This window comes from Gadus macrocephalus, chromosome 4 (genome assembly GCF_031168955.1).
Source record: "Gadus macrocephalus chromosome 4, ASM3116895v1".
Classification (NCBI taxonomy): domain Eukaryota; kingdom Metazoa; phylum Chordata; class Actinopteri; order Gadiformes; family Gadidae; genus Gadus; species Gadus macrocephalus.
The window spans coordinates 9897347-9912389 of NC_082385.1; the positions used below are offsets into that span (position 1 = coordinate 9897347).

Below are 15043 nucleotides of genomic sequence, written 5' to 3' on the forward strand. Positions count from 1 at the left end.
GGGCTCAGCACGGTGTTTACCTCCCTGACTCTCCGGTGCCCTTGAAAATGTGTCAGATCAACCGTATGAAAGGAAAACACTTAGCACTGAAGTAGACTAGCCTCGGGGAAGGGGGAGGGGGGTAAACTGGATAAGCTACAAGTTTTCCGGTCACGGACAAGTTCAGCTCCAGTAATACGATGGGAATAGACGTATATGGTTTCCGGATAGTTTATGCGATGCCTGGTGTAAGCGTTGAGTGGATGTTGCATGTCTAAGTTGGAATCGGATTACAGCCCCAGAGTTTTAACATTCAACTATTTTAGTTTAACTCCAAGCACTCAGTGTTATGCTTTGAATCAAGAGGTATTGGTTGCTCCATTCAATAATAAGATGCTAACACATACCCCAAAAAACGTATCACAAAAAAAGATTTCTTTAGTATTATTGTGATAATGATATTACCATGACAAGTTAATGAAGAACAAAGAGACATATTCTTTCTGTGTCTCTCACCGCAAACAGTTTGTTGTCGGGACTCTCTCATGCACGGCCGCAATAACAAATAACAAACCATTCAAAAATCCAACCTCACAATTGCCACAGAAGACCTTGTATTTCTCAAGTTTGTTCATATGGTTTGCCTGCTGTGAAAGCCCTGCAGCTCTGTGAGGTCAGGCCTGGCTGCCCTGCATTGAAATAGTCAGTAAACAAGCAACAGGGGTCGCTTTTGTGGTGTGGCTATACATAAACAAATGGAGGGAAGAGTCACAATTTTGCCGATTTGTAATGGTAGCCTTCATGGCTGCGGCGCTCAAAAGCTTTCTGGGAGGAATGAGTGAACCATCCTGGTTGAAAAGAACAGGGCACACGAGAGAGAGAAAGAGAGAGAGACAGAGAGCCTCTGAGTAAAAGCTGTAACACATGTGACACGTGCGACAGCCTCGCCGCACAAAAGATTGGAAGTGAAACACAAAAAGCTTGCAGACAGAGGCAGTATTAACGTGCATGCTCTGTGTGTGTGCGCACACACACACACACACACACACACACACACACACACACACACACACACACACACACACACACACACACACACACACACACACACACACACACACACACACACACACACACACACACACACGTCAATCGAAGAGGGATGGCTTATGCCATGCAGGAAATAAGAGTTTCAGAGCCGGGCTCGGATGGATGGCTGCGGAGCGACGGCCGCCATCGAGCTGCGGGGAGAGAGGGCGCTGCAGGCCGGCTGCTGCTCCGTGGAAGGGAGGCCGGGGCTGGCGGAGCCGCCACTAAATTAGAGGGATGGTTTGGCCTTTAGCTGCTGATTAAAATCCACAGGAAATGTGTTAAGAGTTGAGCGGCAAGCGGCAACCGCGCGTCAGGTCCTCTCGGGGATGAACCAGACTTTTTTTTTTGGCGAGCACGGGAAGAACTGTCGAATACAAATTTGCGTATTTGGCTTGTTACTTAATCTTGAATTGTCAAGGCTACCTCTGTGGGCAGACATACATACATAGAGGACATCATTGTTCCCATTTCAGTGCAATTCACCAAAGCACAAGTCACCCTATTTGACAAAAGCACCTGACACAGAGCGGAGGCGTGCAGGAGCTGAACAACATACATTTCTGCATTGTGGAGTTAAGATAACCCTCTGTGTAAGTGGATCAGGTAAATGGATGCAGCCGTGGATCAAGGGAAGTGCAGTAATGCTGGGCTTTACACACAAACACATAATAAACAACACTACAGTAGTACAAGGGATTGAAATCGAACCTCGAAGAAATAAAACCCCCTATAAGCCAGATCTGCCCACAAAACAATATTTGTGACCGCACTGAAGAATTTGTTTCATTTAGCCTGTTCTTTGTGATGCGTCGCCAGATAACACCAGAGAGCCCATGAAGCTTATTAGCATCACATCACACCGCTAAACAGCTTGGGTGGCCCAATGCCACAGCGTGATTCAAGAGCCGGGAATGTTCTAAAGGCAATGGACCGAAAGCCCCTCAGCCGAATCAAAGTTGGTGTTTTGGCAGATTCATAACACACAGCTTCGTATTCTCTGAAGGGACCACTGTGCCTTGCCATGCAGAGACTCATGCACTTCCACTCCTGCGAGGAGGGACATCTATATTAATGCACATGGACCCAAAGCTGGTGAGCTGATCGCCCTCCCCTGTGCCCATGAGCAAGGGGTTAGGTTTATGCGGTAAAGCAGAGCCATGTCTGTCTCGGCTGCTCTTGTATATTTAACATTGTGCGCCGCCTGGAAGACAGCATGAACCGGGGGTTAGGGTGTTGTGAGTCACTTAATTGCACTTGAATATTTTTAATAAAGCAATTCTTTTTCTATTATTTGCATAGATGAATATGTGAACATAATGAGAAAAGGCCCTTTTCATGTAATAGTGTCTAAAGGTTATGTCACCCTGCAGTACACGTAATGGGGAATATATGCAGAGCAAATTAAACTGTTCCATAATTCAGATCACACACACACACACACACACACACACACACACACACACACACACACACACACACACACACACACACACACACACACACACACACACACACACACACACACACACACACACACACACACACACACACACACACACACACAGATTGAATGCCTTGCTCCCTCTCATTCATCCATCTTTTATCCCGTCCAAAACAGCAACCTCGGTATCACAACCCCCTAATTATTCAAAATTCGTTCTACCGAAACCAACTCCCACAAGAAAAAGACAATTTTACATATGCATTTGTATACATTTATAATTTATGGGCGAGTGTGCGAGAGAAACCGTGTAAAGATGATGACAACGTTGACGACGACAACGTTCAACCATTTAACACGGGCGACTGGATCGTGCTTTGAAGGCATGGCTGCATGTTAGCTGAACCCCTGTACAGAAGCCTTCAATTTTTGATAGAAAATGCCTGCGGGTGATAAAAACAAAACGGATTCAACTATAAACCCTAATTTCCCATGCTAGATGACAGTGCATGGCAAACGTGTGATGAAGGGAAAGTGCTTTAGCTCATCCATTCAAGATCACAGAAACTCTACAAGTCTCTCAAGCGCTGCACGTTGCGGCGCAGGCTTTGGTTGGCTAATACGTTGATGGGCCAAGTAAACACGTCATAAGACTGCTACCGATGTCTGGATGTTGAAAATCTATTTTCAATCGCATGGAAGGAAACAAAATAAATAGATAAAAAAAGAACCATTGGTCAGAGCTTGTTTTATTAAACTGTATTCCACACATAGTTGAATTATACATGTGGTATTGGTGGGGAAAATATATTGTATATTCCACCGATATTCAAGATCAGTATTGCATCAATCTGATGTTTGGAACTAATAAAAAGGTGGTCACTGGTAAGACTGGGTTTGTAGAGCAATCTATTGGTCAATATTTCTCACAATCAACCAACTATAATGTCCCTGACCTAAACACTAGCCTCACTTAAATAAAATGTAACCGGGTACGTCTCTCGTTTCAAAATGTTCCCAATCAACTTACCATTCAATTCGATGTATAGAAGTGTATCGCGCTAGCGCTACAACAGTATAAAGCAGGTACACCTGTGTGGCCATTGGAGCTATGGTGTGAATGTAAGGCACCTAGATAAACGTTAAACTGACACATTGATAGGTGTACATCGGTCGAAACTATCACCAACTTTGTTTGCACACATTGGGTGTCTGTCTCAACTGTACTCGATGAGATTTTGCCTGTTATTTCAATTATAGTTTTGGGTATTTATTGCATCCTTCATGCTAACCATTCGTTAACTCTGGATTGATTATATTAAGGAACTTGGCCAGCCGTCTTCTCCGGGAGGAAAAGCCAAACATAATCCTTCCTCCCAGCACAACCCTGTTTGGATCCAGAGTTTGTATGAAGAGGAAGGGCTATACACAGACGGGTCGGTTGTCAATGTGTTGGTGTGAGTGAGTGAGTGAGTGAGTGAGTGAGTGAGTGAAAAAAAGAGTGAAAGCGGGAGATAGAGAATTGTGGTGTTGTGCACAGCTCGGCGATGAAATACAATGTTACCCAGCACAAAAAATGGAAACAGATGGGTGGCTTTCAATGTTGATATTGTGTCACAACTGCCACAAATAGACCAATGTACAGGAAATACTGGTATGTCCCAACATCTCTCTTGGTCGGGAAAAGCTGGGAAGGAAATATAAATAGGCCCTGAAAAAAACACCAAGATGTCAGCAAACCAGTGTGCTTGGGCTGTCATTACCATTGTATAAAGGTCTTCAATGCAGTGTATTACACACACACCCAAACATAGACACACGGATGCGTGTGTGAGACTATTACGACGACACTCTGGGCCTATGTATGTCCAAACCGTACTAGAATGCTTCCCGCATTTAAATTGCAAATAAGATCAAAAGTCACTCAAAACAAGGGCTTGGTTTGTAATACCCCGGCTGTGCAAGCAGCCAGCCAAGTCTGTTTGACATTCCAAATCTCTTCTGTTATGCACAGTGTGCAGAAGAGAGGGAACAGTGAATATACATTAATATTGACTCAGACGTTCCCGACACTGAAAGGAAGTCCACTAATGAATTCTGTAATAGAATAGATTTTAAACTCTTGGCAGGTTATGATGACGGCGGCCGTTCGCTCTCCCTGTTCGCCAGTTCGCCTAATTAGCTGGTGGCAAAGGGAATGCTCCCTCAGCACCCAGCCGGGAACCAGAGCTAGCACGCCGCGGAGCCAGAACGCCTTTGTCGTCGTCTCAAGTCCCACTCTGAGGCTCTTCATTAACCGTAACAGCGTGATTCGGGGCTCAGAGCAGTGATATCTACATCTACTGGCCCATACCCGAAACTAGACAAACGGGTGGCAGGATTCTTGGCGTCCATCAGGATGAATAAATAATGACATAAATAAATGAATGACTAAAAGGCAATTAAGCCAGCGTGGAGAAATGCGCAAGGGCAGGGCCGTGTTCTCCAAACGGGTTCACAGCACTGACAAGCTAACACGCTTTTTTTTTGTAAGCTGACAAACGGCTCTCGGAAAGCAAACGAGAAACTGAAATGTTCCTGTGTTCAGAGTTTTCCACGGCTGGCTGCCTGGCCCGGTGACACTTTTTGACACGATACATGATGCACAAAATGTGAATTTTTTGTTCAGCAAACTCTTGGGTACAAGTGATCCAAGGCACTAAAACCACCACGGCATGTCGGATCTTTGGGGGGAGAAAAAAATTCAAAAAGGATGAAAAGTTTCCTTTACCCGGCGTAAGTGACTTAATTACGGTGAACAAATTAAGCATCAAAAAGGTACAGGAGGTAACGTGTAGTCCCATAAGCCCCCTCCTATTACGATGAGAAAAATACTGAAAGCGATCCTGACAAACAGTGAAGGTCGGCATACAATCGCTGCATCTGGTCGGTAGTGTAATTACAGTCAGTATATGTTTGATTAACCATTGATCAAATCAGATCAATATCCAAACAGTGTAATGAGCAGCGCACATTAAGCATAGAATAACTCGTTAATGAGCGAGTGTTGGATTTGTGACCTTCTTGCGGACCGGCTATCAGGAAATCCACAACGCCGGATTTAACTTTCTTCCTCTCAATGAACAAACAAACAACCTCTCACACACACACACACACACACACACACACCCCCCCCCCCCCCCATTCCAGCCACATTCCCCCCCATTCCTGCCACATTCCCCCCCCATTCCAGCCACATTCCCCCCCCCTCTCCAGCGGTGGGCTGCGGTCATGTCCTTAAGAAAGCGGTCCGGGTGGGGGAGAGAGAACGCTGAGTGTTTTGAAAGGAAGAGAGGATCCTTAGACGTCCTTTCATTCCGAGAGGCTTATGAGATCTATCACGATGTGGGCAGAGATGAATGGCGAGAAGGGTCTCGCTGCACAGCAGGGCTTCATTCTGCCAGGACCCGCCGCCCGTACGCATTATAATTTTTTATTTTATTTTTTTTTTTAAAAGGCACTTCAGTGGGGATATTATTACTGATGAGGCGCCGGTTTAAACTGCACATCTCTCTGCGAGTCTGTGAGATGGGGGAAGAATATATCGCAAGGACACTCTTAACTGGACCAGAGAGGGGGGGTGTTGTGGCTGTAGCCGTCAGAGAAGCTATTGAGCACGGAGTACGAGGCGAGTACTCAAAACTAGTTGGTGAAGTTACAGTTTGCAGGAATTTCGACACTTCAAATATAAAGTCACTATCCACCGATTTGTCGCTTAAGATTACCTCGGTAAAAGGCATGCAGCAATGCTAGTGCAACATTATCCAGCAGCGGAGAAGAACTGGAGTTCTAGAAAAAAGCTATGGTATTGTCACTGGTTGGAAAGCCCTTGCCATCTGGTCATACTTAGCAACTTGCTCACTTATTTTCTATGAAATATGAACTTCTCTTTAGGATTTAAACCAAACCCCTTAAATTCCAGCTCCCTAGACCATCAAAACCACTGTTTGGGTAGAGAGTTAGTATGGAGTGGGTGCATCGTAGACATTGCTTACTGTAAGGCACTTTGGACAAAAGCTCCTGGTAAATAAACGCCACACAATGTTACATTGGAGAGGAGGGCGCCTCCACCGGGCCTGAGCCCAATTCACGCAGGAATAGTTCACCTCAGGGACCATGTGCCACTCGGAATTACTCCCTCTTACCGAGCTCCGGCTGGACCACTATACGACCAGCGTCTCAGAACATATGATACACACGCTTTCCTTACAACCGTTCCAACCTGTGAGTAACCCCTGAAGAACCTCGACCGACCAACCTGCTCCTAGTGCAACAAGGGGACGCGTTCGCAATGAATAAGCAAGGAAAACCATTGACTTACTCATAGACAAAATCAATACCAGCCCAAAAGCTTTGCGTCCTCATTTTTCCACAGCGTACAATAGAAGTCGAGTAATGCATCTTAACAAGGTCTCTCATATTCTCCACCACAGAAGGCTCCCCAGCGCTATCGTCCTGATGACTTTTCATCTCCGAATGGGTTTGAGTAATGAATTAAAGATGCTTGGAGGGATGATGTGGAACAATCCCAGCACTGTGCAGTAAATGGGTAAGCATTGCATCACCTGAGATAAACAAGAGACAAATTGTTCCCCACTAACGACCCCCAAGTTGCCATAAATAGGGTAGTGAAAGGTGGTTGAATTTTACACTCAACAAGTAGGCAGCCTGGAAAATGAGTGTCGGGTCGAGATAACAACCACTGCAATCCCCTACTACTAGGGATGCACCGAATATTCAGCCACCGGCCGAAAATGGCCCAAAACATAATGTTCGGTTTCGGCCGAAGGAGTAAAAAGTCTGAACATAATACGCCGAACATTGTTTTTTATTTATAAAAAAGAAAAGAAAAAGAATACTCATTTATTTAAAGGTACATTGTTCTTAAATTCTTGCTATAATGTCTGGAATGTTAGAAAACGTTCAGCATTAAATAAATATTTTCTATCAAATTTGCAATTTTTTTTTTTTATAGAAAAGCAAGACAAAAAAGTTTATAAAGGACATTTAATTGTTTGATATATGCAATGGTGAAAAATTAAAGCAAAATGAACGAAAAACATTAAAAGACACATTCGGTATTCGGTTTCGGCCTTCGGCCAACTGTTTCAGTATATTCGGTTTCGGTTTCGGCCAAGAATTTTCATTTCGGTGCATCCCTACCTACAACCATTGCTAAGTCACTGGACATCCCCTGCTGGTTGACTGTGTGTAGGCTTATAGAAACAGGCAGGTTTTAACTGATGGGTTGAAGGAAGGAGAGAGCACCGTTGACTCACTGCAGTGAGTTGTTGACTGTGATCAAGATCCTAATCTCAGTTTTATCATGTCAACATAGAGTTGGATTGATGGTATTGTAGCTTGAACTACATCTTGGTGCACGGCGCTGTAATACTTATTCCACTCAGACTGAAAGTAGTCAAGTGTGCTTCGTCTTGGCCAGCACAGCAGCTATTTGCTCGATGGGGGGAGGCTGGGATTTAGTGTTTGAATGGATTAACTAATGAGATCACTCAGTGGGTACTGACAGATAGGACAGGTGAGGTTCGGCAGCCAAGCTCGATGAGAAACCACCGCCAGAAAAATCTCCATTGTGCAGAAATCAAAAGCATGGGCACCAATAAAAGGAGGTGGGTATTTTTTTTACCGTTTTACATTTTCACCCCATTTCTCAACTCATTTTTGATTTAGGTGCAAGAATCAGAGAAGCATATTGTGTGCATTCGGCCCAGAGACGGGGGGATACGCCGTAGTACACTCCTAACTCACTCCCTTCCGGAACTTCAGCCTTAGTTAGAACTAGGGAAAGAAAAATAATAGACTGAATTAAAGTAGACTCCGATATATAGTCAATTCAACTACTTGCGAAAAGTTGGCAAATCCCTTCCCTTCGATTCAAGTGACCAAACACTGAAAGACAAAATGTGATTTAATTTGATGTAATTGAATGTAAGGATGGCGTATTCGATTGTCATAGCAACTAGATGAGGAAGGGGCAAGAATAAACGAGAAGAAGCATTTCACTTGGCTAATTACCAGACTGCAGTCCGAACAAGAAGCTGCACGTGGAAGATGCGGTAACATTTTCATGGTGGGTTGTGAAATTACAAAGGAATGTTTCATCTTGCCTTTAGCAAAAATGCTCTCAATACATGCTTTGAATGCATGCTGCTCAAAGACCATAAAGCAATCTACATCCTTTTGATGAGCCAACACACACTCTCTCTCCACCATTGCCCTAATTGAAAAAAAAAAAAACACACACATTGGGTGGGTGGGTGGTTGGATTACCCAAGCCACTCAAAATAAATTCCTGGAGTGTGCCGTAAACTCCATGTGGAGACGGTGTGGGTGTTGGAGTGCGAGGGGCTTTGAGGTCGCGGTAATTGAAACCTTCATATTATTTGAGGCTGCGGGGGGGGACTTCTCCCGGGGGCACTGCCCCGCGGGCGAGACCCGGGACGGAAATAACCGATTCGTGGGATATTTCACAGTCCCGGGCTCAGCCAATGTCACGATCTTATGGCTTTGGAAGTACCGAAAATAAAAGAAAACAACACGAGAGGGGACTGAGCCTGCGTGCTGCCTCCGAGCCACGCCGGCTCCATCACAATCACAGCACGAATCACTGGAGGTTTCCTCGTAAAGTCTCTGGACCCGACGCCACAGAGTCTCTCAGAAGCGATTGTAAGATGGGGCTGATCGGAGGAAATGACTCCCATTACCGCTGGCCTGTAGCACTTCCTCCCCTTATTAATCACCCTGACCCATATGTCGCCGAGGAGGCGAGACGGTGACCTCACCGTACGCCTGTGTACACACCGCGGCTACCTCCCATCTCTCGCCACAAACAGAACGTGTGACTGCACAGGACGGTTTGCTGCGTTTGTGAGTAAACTAATAAAATATCGGATGAACTAATCGTGTCTCTACTCACCCGCCTTAAGAAACCCATTAATTAATTAACACAGTGATTGGACCACAGCAGCAGGGAACCGCACATAACCACAGACGACACGGATTAGGTGAACAGAGGTGACGCCGTCCGGAAATCTTCTTCTCTCTCGAAAAAGTGTGGAAATTTGGCAAGAGTGTTTATAATCGATGATCAAGTCTGCTGTGGGTAAACAAAACCATACCAACACAAGCTGTTGAGAGGGCGAAAGGCAGCGGCTAGGGAACACAGGCACTCAGTCGTGTGTAGGCACATGTGCAAACACACATGCACGCAACACACCCACACACACACACACAAACACGGCTGCATTACCTCCGCCAAGCTTATCCCTTCTTTCTGCATGAAGTAGTTCTTCTTGAATTCGTAATATGTGTTGAACTGGTTCCAGGTCTGCAGGAAATCAAATCTGAAAAGGAAGGAGGGGGGACGAAGCAGACTCATTAAAGCTCTGTTGGAAACAGAATAAAAGAGGGGGGTGGGGGGGGTCAGGGGCCCAGGGCTGCCCGGTTTATTCCTGGTGCGTGGGAACTCACCGGGGGTCGTTTTTGGCGCGCACGCTGGTCTCGAACTTGACACCGTTCCTCGCCACATACTCCGCCAGCTTGTCTATGACGGGCTGGATGTCAGGCGGCGGGGGGATGATGACCGCGGGCGCTGGTACGGGCATGGTCGCGGCCCGGGACACCGGTGGGGGGCGCGTACTGTCGACGACACAATTTTTTTGTTAATTCCAAAACAAAATTGAACACAGATTCAGATTAAACTTTATTACCAATGTGCAGGGTACAAGTACAGAGACAGTTCAGTTAAAGTGCATTATATTACTTCTTCGGCAAATCAAGAGCAGACCCACGGCCACAACGCAGTGAATCTCCTCTTAATCTATAACGTTACACGAAGATGAATGACTCTTAATCATAAAGGGTCACTTTATGTATCACCGCATCGGAGTGGAAGGGGGGGGGGGGGGGTTCAGAAAGTGTGTGGCTTTCTGGGAGTTTTACGACGTAAAACAAGGACATTTACATACTAATGACATTCCGGAATTATTTAGCTGGCGGGTCAAGAAGAATAAGATGGAGATGACTCCCGGTGCGTCCGATTCCTTCACGGAGGGAGGGTGCCATTAATTGAATTGTTCCGTCGTTTGAAAAGCCGAACGGGCGTGACGGACACTTTGGGCATGGGCGGGATGTTGGAGGGAATACAATTATGGAAGTTTTAAATGGCATCCACCTACCTACAGTCTGTTGGATTTGGGGGGGAAGCATGAAGGCATGTTGCCAACATCTATGCGTGTGCTTCTATGTGTGTGCTTCGCTCACAACGAGACACAGCATAATATAAAAAGTTCTAAAAGCAGGTTATAGTTTGGTTTCTAAAGCGGCAATTTGGTTGAGAGTCTGCTTCTGGTGGAAGGTGCGGAACTGGAGCACTCCAATAATAAAGGAAAATGCGTTTTCAATAAGGTGAGGTTGCAATTTCCTGCATTTAAAGTTTGCATCATGATCGTTTGAAAGGATCACATTTTTTCAACCATTTATCTACAAAGTGCAAAGCACTTAAAAATAAATCCCTTCAATATAACGTTGCCTCAGTTTGATTCAAGTCCATCACAATCCATTGTCAGTTTCCAGAAGTAATCTTGTCCATTCCTTAGAAAAACATATTTTCCATTGATTATAAAAACATCTTTTACCATTCCAGTCCATTTTTTTTTCTTCAGTAAAAAGGCATCCGCAGATGAGATGCACACTGTTTGCAAAGACCTTGAATTCCATACAATTCTTTCCAGTGTGGACAGTACACTGGCCCACCACGAGTGGAAGTGCTCCCATTGTGAAGACACTCCCGTGCAACGCTGTTCGCGTTACTACTTGTGCGATCACTTTGCAGCGGTTGGGTTTGTTGTGTTTGGGCCGAGTACCAATTCCTTTTCCAAAAAAGTGAATTTCTCCTCCGCAAGAAAGATACATACAACAGATGAATAGCTAAACACTGGTGCACCGAACCCCATCTTCACCATCGGCAATATATATTCATGAAATCATTCTACGGCGTGCTGCTTCATGTCATTTGACTGCACACTTAGGGGATCAATGGGAGCGCCCAATTGTTGTGCACCAACGTAGACCAAAAGAGGCGTGAACGGACGCCATCACAACATCCATATTCATGAATCTATTTACGGCCCAGCTGCTCTTATGGCCGGCCAAATTGGATAGTGCTGCCTCCTCATTCCCGAAAGATGAATGAGAGCGAAAACACATTATTTCAAGGTTAAAAGCTTCAATCTTTACGCCTCAACAGCAAATATATTGCAATGCTTTTGCGAAAGCCCAGCAAAAAGGTAGGACTGTACACCCCATTCCCCAAAAGGTTAACAGGAAAATTGCTTTATTTCAAACACTTTTCCCTGCCCACCACGACTATTTCCCTTCGTCAACTTGACAGCAACTCAACAACCCTTATTCGTTGTTCTCTCGTAGACAGGGCTAATAAGCACTGCAACGGAATCCAAAGAAACATCAAAATGATACGTTCCATTTGGCCGACACCATTAAACGTTACAGGTCTCTAGTGTACCGCCGAGAAAACCGCTCCAATACTGCAGTTGCTAGACTAGCTCGGCTGAAAGCTAGTACCTGTGGTTAAAGGGGCGCTGCTGCTAAGATTTCAGAGAGACAGACAGAGAGACAGAGACCGAGACAGAGACAGAATGAGCGGGGGAAAAGCAACATCTTTAAAAGATCCTCTACCTCTCGGCTCAACTCCTTTTGATTCCCACTTTGAGAATTGCGGAACTCAAAATCTCAGAGTAGAACCGGCATCTTGCCTGCATAACCCACCTTGCTTCCTGGACGAGGGCGGGCGGGGCGACGACGGCGGCCGGCACGGGACCCAGGGTGGGACCCGGGGTGGGACCCGGGGTAGGGGCCGGGGTAGGGGCCGGGGCGGGACCCGGGGTAGCGTTCTTGATGAGGGCAGGCGGTGCGGAAATCGTGTGTGGCGCGGGGCCAGGGTCGGAGGCAGGCGGAAGCGCGGTCCCCGGGGGTAGCAGGTCCTCTGCGCCGGTGGGCGGAGCCGTGGTCCCTGGGGGCGTGTTGGCGTAGTAGGTGCTCGCCTCGATGCCGGGCGGAGGGGGCGGGGCCAGGCAGTAGGTGCCGTCGGGGAGCATGTAGTAGCCGTAGTACATGGTGGCTGCGGAGGGAGAGAAAAACAACGACAGGGTGGGAGGAGTTAAAGCTGCATATGTTTTACGTTTTGGGAAGTAGCGCAACTTTAAGAAAATAGCGGGAGACATTCTCTTGGAGACCGGAGCAGCGAGTCATGATTATTTGGATGGTCGATCAATTCTGGTGATTAATGCAACTGACAGGTGTTGCTTAAGCGTAACACCTGCGTGCTAATGCGATCTGTCAACAATTTAGTTCCATCCACCCCCTTCACACCCAAACACACACACCACTACCAAATTAGCATTTACAGAGACATCACATCAAGAAATCAAGGGAATATTAAGAGTAGAAGAGAAAATAAGAGTTTCTACATTTAAAGTAAACAGGTGTTTTATGAAATGAAATAAAGAAAAAAAGAGAACTTTGACTCCATAATCCACCTGTGTATAATAGCTGTCATCGCTGTCATTTAATTAATCACATGCCATCGCCATCCAAAACATCATCCCCTCTCCTTCCGACAACACGGAAGGAGAGAAGATGTCCAAAAACGACTGGAGTGTTTCAACATAAGGAAATCTCTCCCATGAGGTTCAAGTCACTGGTGACAGTTTCAGCACACAGAAAAAAACGAACATTTACATAACCCAGCCCCTCAGATTCCTGGCGCGACACTTGACCAACACTACTGAGACACATAGATTGTCACACAAACACACTCACACACCCAAATTTACGCACACCCACAGACACAGACAGACAAACAAACATACTGACGCACATACAGACACACACAAAACTCCTGGCATGACACGTGAACGACACACTTAGGTTTGACACACAAACACACACACAGACACATCTTGATGCACACCAAGACACACAAACAACCGCACATACTGATGCACACACGGACACAAACACACGATGATGATGAGTAAGCAAACATCGAAGAAAAACATGAGTCAAAGGGAATGGTTTTGTGGTTTCAGTGAGCAGATAAAAAGTACGGACCCAGACGAAGACGCGCACAGATGAGGGTCTGAAAGGAAAATGAGCCTGAGCTAAGACAGGGGGGGACGGAGAGATGGAGGAAAGGTCAGGGAGCATGTAACTAGGGGTTCGGACCACCGCCAGCCGGCCTGGCGTGTTGTTGATGTGGGCCTTCACAGAGGAGCGCTAAGTACTCCACAACTGTCTGCTCTTCTTTTAAGAGCACAGAGTTCACGAGACGTAGACCAGCTCAGAACCAATGCAGGGACCATGGATTGCCTTCGTTGTGCATGGATCCATTGGGTATTGGGTAAACAGGTTAATTGTCAAATGATGAAAAATTGCTTATCACAACCAGAGCACGTGCTGCTAAATTGATATTTCGATTTCTGATGATGAATAATTGATTCATAAATCGACGCAATCGTTTTTGCACTATTTCTCAGAGTAGCATAAATTAGCAGCGTTCTTAAAATAATATATATTACAAGCGCGAATTGATGAACACAGAAGAAGCTAGTCGCTTGCTATGTTAGGAAATGTTTGGGATTATATTCACAAATACATTTCGAAGTCATTATGTATAAATAGCAGGGGAGAAATACATTGTGGTCCATAAACAGAAAGCAAGTGTAGTCCTGGTAATGGCTACAGGTGGTCGTATAAATGAACACATCTTGTTTAGATTATTATACCATGCTTTTTATCATGATCTAAATGGTGTCTATTAAGATTATTATCATAATTATTATAATGGACGTTTATAATCATTACTAGTGCCATTATGATTAGACTAACTCCAATTAAGTCTGCTATATTAAAATATCATCCGTCAAGATGCTCCAACCACACAACAGATTGGTTAGAAAAGTAGGGCTTAACTTTGTCATCCCTCATAACATTTCGCGCATCATTAAAACCTGAAGTTCTGACGGAATGTACGACGACTCTTTGTAGCCGTTCAAGATAAGAGACTTCTGATAACAAGTGATGTCACAGCTACCTTTACGACTGCACAAGTGAAAATGTACAAGTGGCTTTGATCAATTTGTTTTTGATGCAAAGATGCTGCTTTGTTTTGCGTCAAAGCGGAAAGGATCAAACATTTACCGTGTCCATATTCTCAGATGCATGTCCCAGTACCATTTATATCTGAGGAATTCAAAATCCTTGATAATGAATCCCATTAATATGACAGAGACGTTGGAAGTTCCTGCCTCATCACAAACCCCGTTTCATTCCAAATTCCCAGACACATCAGTGAGAGCCACCTAATTGATCCTGAATTACTTTACCCTAGAATGTCTGAAGGCACGCTGTGCGGTCAATGAACTTTTATCTGCTCGGCGTCGATTCATTTTT

General features: G+C 45.3%; 1 protein-coding gene across 3 annotated transcripts in view; it reads right to left on the reverse strand.

Annotated features, from left to right (window-relative positions):
- The window catches only part of sfswap (splicing factor SWAP), a 73396-nt gene that overhangs the window by 42506 nt on the left and 15847 nt on the right, over positions 1-15043 (reverse strand). For all 3 annotated transcript variants that reach the window (XM_060050081.1, XM_060050080.1, XM_060050082.1), the window contains exons 8-10: positions 12359-12710; positions 10043-10210; positions 9822-9915 (exon numbers count right to left, since the gene is read on the reverse strand). In XM_060050081.1, coding sequence (XP_059906064.1) covers positions 9822-9915; positions 10043-10210; positions 12359-12710 — 614 coding nt within the window. The remainder of the gene's footprint in view (positions 1-9821; positions 9916-10042; positions 10211-12358; positions 12711-15043) is intronic.